Below are 7,515 nucleotides of genomic sequence, written 5' to 3'. Positions count from 1 at the left end.
TGTGTGTGTGTGTGTGTGTGTGTGTGTGTGTGTGTGTGTGTGTGTGTAGTGTCTGATGCCAGAGACTGTGTCACTGCTCCTTGAGGAGGTGAGTGAGGAGGCACTGAAGGAACGAATCAACTTGAGGAAAGTGACAGCTGCTGTTGACATGTTTGATCAACTACTGCAAGCTGGTGAGAACACACACACACACACACACACACACACACACATTCATATTCTCTATTTTAAGAATGTGGCTACATCAACTACTTCAATTCTTCTAGGCACAGCAGTCTCTATGGAAACGACCCATGAATTGTTAGACCTGATCTGTCTGTACTGTGACAGAGACCCTGTCCAGGAGGGAGACCCGCAACCAGAGGACATGGTGAGTCATCCCTGATCAAAACCTCTGGGTGATGGTCAGAGGCAGGTAAAGAGTGACACTAAAAGCAATCAACAATTACTGAATTATCAGTTATTTTCTTGTTTCATTGTTGTGTCTATAAAAATCAGAAAATGTTTGCCAGAGTTTCCCAGAGTCCAAGATCTTCAAGTGTTCTGTTTTGTTAAGTATTTATATGGTATAAGCTGGAACCAGAGACTTTTTTTTTTTTAATGGCTCAAATCATTCAAGCAATTGTAAACAAATAAAATAATAAATACTAGTCTAAATCGACGCTCCACTTCCTGGATTGCTCTGGTGCCGCTGGAGGACTACCATTGGTGCTTTCTGAGGACTATGGTTACCTGCTCCTCAGATCTCTGCAGGGGTAAACCAGAGCATGTTTTCCTCCCATGCTGTGTGGACTAGCCAGACCCTCCTCCACAGTGCTGAGGAGGAAGATCTGGCTAGGGAAAACTATAAAAATACTAACTGTTGTTGTCTTGTTTTGTTTGTTTTCTGTCACCTGTGTTGTTTAGCGTAACTTCCTTTATTGAATACCACAGCCTAAGATGGGTGGGAGGGGAAGATGTGGGTGTGGTTTATAATTGTCTTTCTTTATTTTTATAAATATTTTTGGTTTTTTTTTCCACCTCTAATGGACAGGAAGTCTAGGTGAGAAAGGGGAGAGAGGGGGGGAGACATGCAAGAAATTGTCACAAGGTCGGACTCGAACCCTGGACCTCTGCGTTGATGCATGAACCTCTCAGTACCACCTGAGCCAACCCAGCCACATTGTCTTTCTTTATTGATCCGTTTTATTTTTTATTAGACTGTATACTCTAAATAGCATATATAGTTATATACTGTATATATGTTCATAACAGATTAATTTCATGCTTGGATTTTGTAACGGTAAAAGTCTAAATAACCATGGGGAAAAAAATTACTAACTGAGATCAGTCTACTAATTGATAAACTCAAAGCGGGTTTTTGCTGCAGAAAGGGAAATAATACATCGGCCACATCCAGCTGGAGACGTTATGCATCATTTAAATGCTGCACTGTATATGTATGTTTACTTTTGTATGTTATGTATGTGTGTTGTCAGGAAGAGTCAGGAGAGGAGGTGAAGAAAAGGAAAGGGAGGTTCCGCCGGGCTGCGGACCTCCTGAGGTTCACCTGGAGAGAAAACAACAACGCAGAGAGAATCTTCAACCTGCTGCCGGAGAGAGACACACGGTGTTACTCTGCTCTGATCAGAGGCATGGTGAAGGTATGAACACGTTCATTTGGTAATCATGTCCATACTACGGCGGAACCAATGGTTGGGATTGTTGTGGCAGTAAAATGGTAAATTTTGGTACATGTACTCTAGATTAAGTGCATATGTGTCTGTCTCTCTGCAGCATGGAGCCTACGCAAAGGCCTTCAGCATGTACACAGACATGCTTAACAACAGAATGACCGGTGAGTTTTAATTGCCTATTACTTGTAGTACTGTATACAAAACACCACTTTAAAGGTAATAGTTGCCGTGGAAATTGTAGGTTGAATTGACGTCTTTGACATGTACATTTTTTCATAATTTTTTTACTTCTTTGTTTTAAAACTTTGGTAAATACAAAGTACAGCATGCAGGCCATGTGGATTAACCCCAAATTAATTCTACAATGCTTTTAAGCACTTTTTTTAAGTTTCAGTGTTTAATTAATAGTGTTTTTATTTTCAAGATTTGTGTTGTGATCCTTTTTATTGTGATCCAAATTTGAATTTAACAGTAAATGTAAATGTGCTGTATTTTTATATATATATATATATATATATATATATATATATATATCTACTATATATATATATATATATTCAAAGCGCTGTTACATCTACAGGAAACATTCACCATTCACACACTGTGGCCGAGGCTGCCGTACAAGGTGCCACCTGCTCATCAGATAAACATTCACACACATTCACACTCCGATGCGCAGCACCGGGGGCAACTCGGGGTTCAGTGTCTTGCCCAAGGACACTTTGACAATGACTGCAGGGGCGGGGATCGAACCACCAACCTTCCAAGGCAGGCAACCGCCCTACCACTGAGCCACAGCCGCCCCCCACAGTGAAAGTGATATTTATTTTGAGAATGTCAGGTAGTGTAGTATCACCTAAATATATGCATATGACCTACAGTACACAGACATCAGATATTATCTGCTTTCCCTATTATTGGGTTTATTTGATCTTCCCACAATACTTAAGTTATGTTGAATTGAAAGTACAGCATGTTGGTTTTGGCCTTGTGTATTGTTGCCAGTTTAAGCATTATTTTTAATATTACCTACCCTAGAAAATCCAAAGTTCTCGTCAGAGCACAATTTGAATGTTCCTCAGCGAGTTACTCTGGCATTGAGTAATGTTGCTCATTAACTATGCCCTTGTAGCCAAGCTGCACCAATCACATCAGTGTATCTGAAATAGGCGGGGCCAGAGGCGAGTTGCACCAATCACATTGGTGTATGTGCTATAGGTGGGGCCAGAGGCGAGCAAAACGGATGACAACAGTTTCATCCACCAGTTAGCTCCGTTGGTAGATAAGCGTATGGGGCTCTGGGTATGTCAGCCCGTGTGTTGTTGTGATTGGTCGTAGTGTTATCCAATTGCGTGCAGGGAGAAATTTGAATGCATGCTTGGTGCCGCCCCTTGAGATGGGCGACTTTTATTACTCGATGACAGACCCTTAATCTTTCGGATTTGGGTCTGGATTTCCAGGCTAGAAAGTACCATTAGATTGTTCCAAAGAATTACATTTAAATTTCTAGGCACCGCATTAAATTCTACCCTCTTAAAATCTGCAGATAACATATTAATCTCGACTATTATTGGCTTGTTAGCATCCCTTTCATTCCCTGTTGAAGTTTCTATGTACTGGAACTAACTGACTAACTAGTTAAGAAGTTGTTCTGATAGGTGTACCAGTATCAGAAACGTCGTTGATACTGGCATCGGCGAGTAGGCAGGTCTATGCATACTTTCAAACTAGATAACCAAATAAAGTAGTATGACATTCATTGTCTGCATGTATTTGTTCATGTTTTACAAAGGGTTTAACCTGAGCTAAGCCATACAACACTGATGGCAATTATATCCCATTCAAACACGGCCAGTATTACAGTTGACAGCTGTTAAAAATCACCAGAGGCCTCAGGATACGATATCATCACAATACTTATATCACAAACCAATTTTACTGCTATTTTAATCATATTGCAATATTCTACTTCAAATCTTTCCCAAATTTCAAATTATGTCCCAAAAAGGAAAATTTGTCAACATCTGTTTTATCTAAAAAGATAAAGTTCTCTGTTTGTTCATCTCATTACAATACATACATTATATATATATATATATATATATAAATAAATAAAATGCACTGGTATCAGATTGGTACTGGGTATCAGCCAATACACAAGTTCAGTAATCGGAATCAGGGAGGAAAAAAATGGTATTGGAACATCTGTACTAATAACCCAACGTTGTGTTTCCAGCGGACGTGCACATCTTCAACGCTCTGTTGTTAGCAGCTCCAGATGTCCGAGATAAATACAACGAGAGATGGGACCTCATCGCTGTAAGTCTCTCTCTGTTCCAGAGCCTTGGGACAGATCTTAAGAACACATCACCAGGTTTCCTTGTAAAATAATCTTTTGGTGTCATTAAAAATTGCCTTTGCTCTACACGGCATTTTTTGAATAGTCATGTTCTAAAATAAGTACATTTTTTTCAGATTAATAGTACATATTTTTGGAGCGTCATGTGTTTATTTTTAAGTTTTTGGGCATTTTAGGCCTTTTTATTTGACAGGACAAGGAGTAAACCTCTATATATGGGCGCCCGCTCTACCAACTGGGCGCCCGAGTCCCAAATGTTTAATATTAGATAAATAAAAAGTATGTTATGAAAGAAATACTCATTTGAATAAGTAATGTTGAATACATAAATGGAGTGGGAAATATATTAAACCCTAACCTTACTATTTGAAATATTATTTAAGCATTCTTATTCTATTTTATATAAAAAAATATATATGGGCAATCTTAAATTAAAATGTTGATAATGAAATAATAATAAACCAACCTGTTATGGAAGTGAGAGTGATGAAAGCATTTCCAAATAGTCGGTTAAAAATAATTTCTTAAATTATTTCAATTCAGTTTTTAGTGTCAAAGCCCAGCAGAAGTTATCTTGGGACACAGGTACAATATGGGTTTAACCTGAGCTAAGCCATACAACACTGATGGCAATTATATCCCATTCAAACACGGCCAGTATTATCTTGGGACACAGGTACAATATGTCTAGGACACACTCTATAATTTACAGAGGCCCAACAATAATTTCACAAATAATTGAAGCCTTTAACATTTACTCTTTGTATTGCACACAGTTCATTCATGTCATTATTTATTTGATAATTACATATTCATTTAATATTGAACACTTTGGAGCTCCATATATGTTGACAAACAATATGAACAGACTTTAGTGTGAAATTTGAAATTGCTCTAGTCATATATACAGTATATATATATATATATATATTATATATATATATATATATATATATATATATTATATATATATATGTATGTTGAAAAGACATTAAGACATAAGAAGCTCTATTGTCTGGCAGTATTACAACAAAATGACACTGGTACTTCCTGAGTATTGAAAAAACACAAAAATCACTAAACATGTAAAACACCAATTGAGTAAGATCAAGAAGTGAAACGAATTGACATTAATATTAATGTGGCAAGATAGCATTTCTCTCTACTGTAAGCTCTATTAAAGCTCCAGATGTGTGTCTCTCGGTCTGCAGGAGCTGTTGAACCAGATGAGTCAGCAGAAAGTTCAGCCCAACCTGCTCACCTTCAACAGCGTTCTCAAAGCTCTGAGGCGCTGTGGCTTTCTGGCAAAAACACAAGCTCTACACACTCTGAATGAGATGAAGGCTTTGGGAATAGGTACACACACACACACACACACGCGCACACACACCACACACACACACACACACACACACACACACACACACACACACACACACACACACACATACAGACACACACAGACAGGGGTACAGTAGTAAAATCAGGATCAGTGTATTAGCGTGGTTTGATGGAGGGTAACAATCTTTTTGTTGTAAGTAACTTTCAGTTTGTGTTGATTCTAGTAGTTGTAGTAGTAGTAGTAGTAGTAGTAGCGGTAGTGTTTTTACCACACCTAAAGTCGTCAAAGTCTTTTCTTTACCTTGCTCTATTGCCCTCTGTAGATTACTGAGTTATCGTTACCAGGAGGCCGTATGCTGTAGTTGCAATAAATGTTTTGTTCAGACAGAAAATCATTCATTTTCAATAAGAGAATACGTTACAGTAGGGTTGGGTGATTGGCAGGGTAATTATCAGTAATGTGGATATAATAACTAGTGGGTAAAGGCAAATGATAGAACAGTTACAACAGTCTGGTAAAGTAATCCCTTTACTGTAATGCAGCCTTTAAAACCATGAAAAAAAGAACACTTATGGCATATTACGATATCCTAAGACGATATCTAGTCTCATATCGATAGAATATTGATACATTACCCAGCTCTACGTTACAGATGCATCATTGCACACTGTAACTTAGCCTAGTGTGGATGTCTCGTGAGCAAAGCCATGTATCACTGTCACTGTGTCAAAATGCTGTAGTAGCAACAAACGTAACAATAACTTAGATTTATATAGCACATTTCATTAAACCCAAAGACAAGATAGGGTTTCAGACACATTTAAAAGTTACATTAAGTTACTTAAAATATCCACTTTGTGTCTGCATGTGTGTGTTCAGCTCCCAGCCTGGCCTCCTTCGACCACATCCTGGCAGTCTTTTCCAAAGCAGGTAAACGGAGTGTGATGTGACATTACATTTGAACATTACCTGTACAGTGTTTGGTGCCGTCTGTATGCTGAATTGGATTAGGTGGTTTTGTTTCCTCTCCAGGCTCCTCTGGCCAGGGCAACACTGACATTTTACAGGAAGTGATGTCAGAGCTGGCAGGGACAAGCTTCACCTGCCAGGACCCCAATGATGGTATGTTGCTGTGGATTTGTATGAGTTAGGGTTATCCAAATTTGGGAAATAAGTCTTTGTCATTTAAAAAAAAATGCATGAACAATTTTAATAACGATACGGACAGCTTTATCCATTTCTATGTGGCTTTTAATACATGTTTTGTATTCTCTCTTTTTGTTTCCAGTTCTATTCTTCTCGAGCGCAATGAGAATAGTAAGTCTTTTTTATTACTTGTATTGTTTAAAGGTCCCACGACATGGTGCTGTTTGGATGCATTTATATAGACCTTAGTGGTCTCCTAATACTGTATCTGAAGTCTCTTTTATATAGACCTTAGTGGTCCCCTAATACTGTACTGAAGTCTCTTTTATATCCTTAGTGGTCCCCTAATACTGTATCTGAAGTCTCTTTTATATAACCTTAGTGGTCTCCTAATACTGTATCTGAAGTCTCTTTTATATAGACCTTAGTGGTCCCCTAATACTGTATCTGTAGTCTCTTTTATATAACCTTAGTGGTCCCCTATACTGTATCTGGTCTCTTTTATATAGACCTTAGTGGTCCCCTATACTGTATCTGAGTCTCTTTATATAGACCTTAGTGGTCCCCTAATACTGTATCTGAAGTCTCTGTTATATAGCCCCTTAGTGGTCCCCTAATACGTTATCTGTAGTCTCTGTTATATAGACCTTAGTGTCCCCTAATACTGTATCTGAAGTCTCTTTTATACAGACCTCATTTCCCCTAATACTGTATCTGAGTCTCTTTTATAAGACCTTAGTGGTCCCCTAATACTGTATCTGAAGTCTCTTTTATAATAGCCCTTATTGGTCCCCTAATACTGGATCTGCTCACTGCTAATGAGTTTTTTGGTGCTTTGAGCCCCACAAGCCAAGTGCCATCATAACCATATTCCATTATATTAGAGAGAAGGCAGACAGCTCTACGGCCGATATATCTCCAACACTGGGCAACTCACACCAAAACTAAAATATAAATAGGAAAAATGTTTTTTTTTTTTTTTATTGAGGCTG

The 7,515-nt window shown here is 38.3% G+C and overlaps 1 protein-coding gene across 2 annotated transcripts in view; it reads left to right on the top strand.

Moving 5' to 3' along the window:
- The window catches only part of ptcd3 (pentatricopeptide repeat domain 3), a 16,076-nt gene that overhangs the window by 3,897 nt on the left and 4,664 nt on the right, over window positions 1-7,515 (top strand). Inside the window, exons 7-15 of one of the 2 annotated variants that reach the window (XM_032527760.1) lie at window positions 50-173; window positions 267-370; window positions 1,479-1,643; window positions 1,777-1,837; window positions 3,913-3,995; window positions 5,247-5,391; window positions 6,257-6,307; window positions 6,389-6,499; window positions 6,666-6,694. In XM_032527760.1, the coding sequence (XP_032383651.1) occupies window positions 50-173; window positions 267-370; window positions 1,479-1,643; window positions 1,777-1,837; window positions 3,913-3,995; window positions 5,247-5,391; window positions 6,257-6,307; window positions 6,389-6,499; window positions 6,666-6,694 (873 nt within the window). The remainder of the gene's footprint in view (window positions 1-49; window positions 174-266; window positions 371-1,478; window positions 1,644-1,776; window positions 1,838-3,912; window positions 3,996-5,246; window positions 5,392-6,256; window positions 6,308-6,388; window positions 6,500-6,665; window positions 6,695-7,515) is intronic. The other variant, XM_032527761.1, reaches the window with a different exon arrangement.

Source organism: Etheostoma spectabile, chromosome 10 (genome assembly GCF_008692095.1).
Source record: "Etheostoma spectabile isolate EspeVRDwgs_2016 chromosome 10, UIUC_Espe_1.0, whole genome shotgun sequence".
NCBI lineage: Eukaryota > Metazoa > Chordata > Actinopteri > Perciformes > Percidae > Etheostoma > Etheostoma spectabile.
Note: the sequence above shows the minus strand (reverse complement) of the source record. Positions and strands in the feature narration are given on the sequence as shown.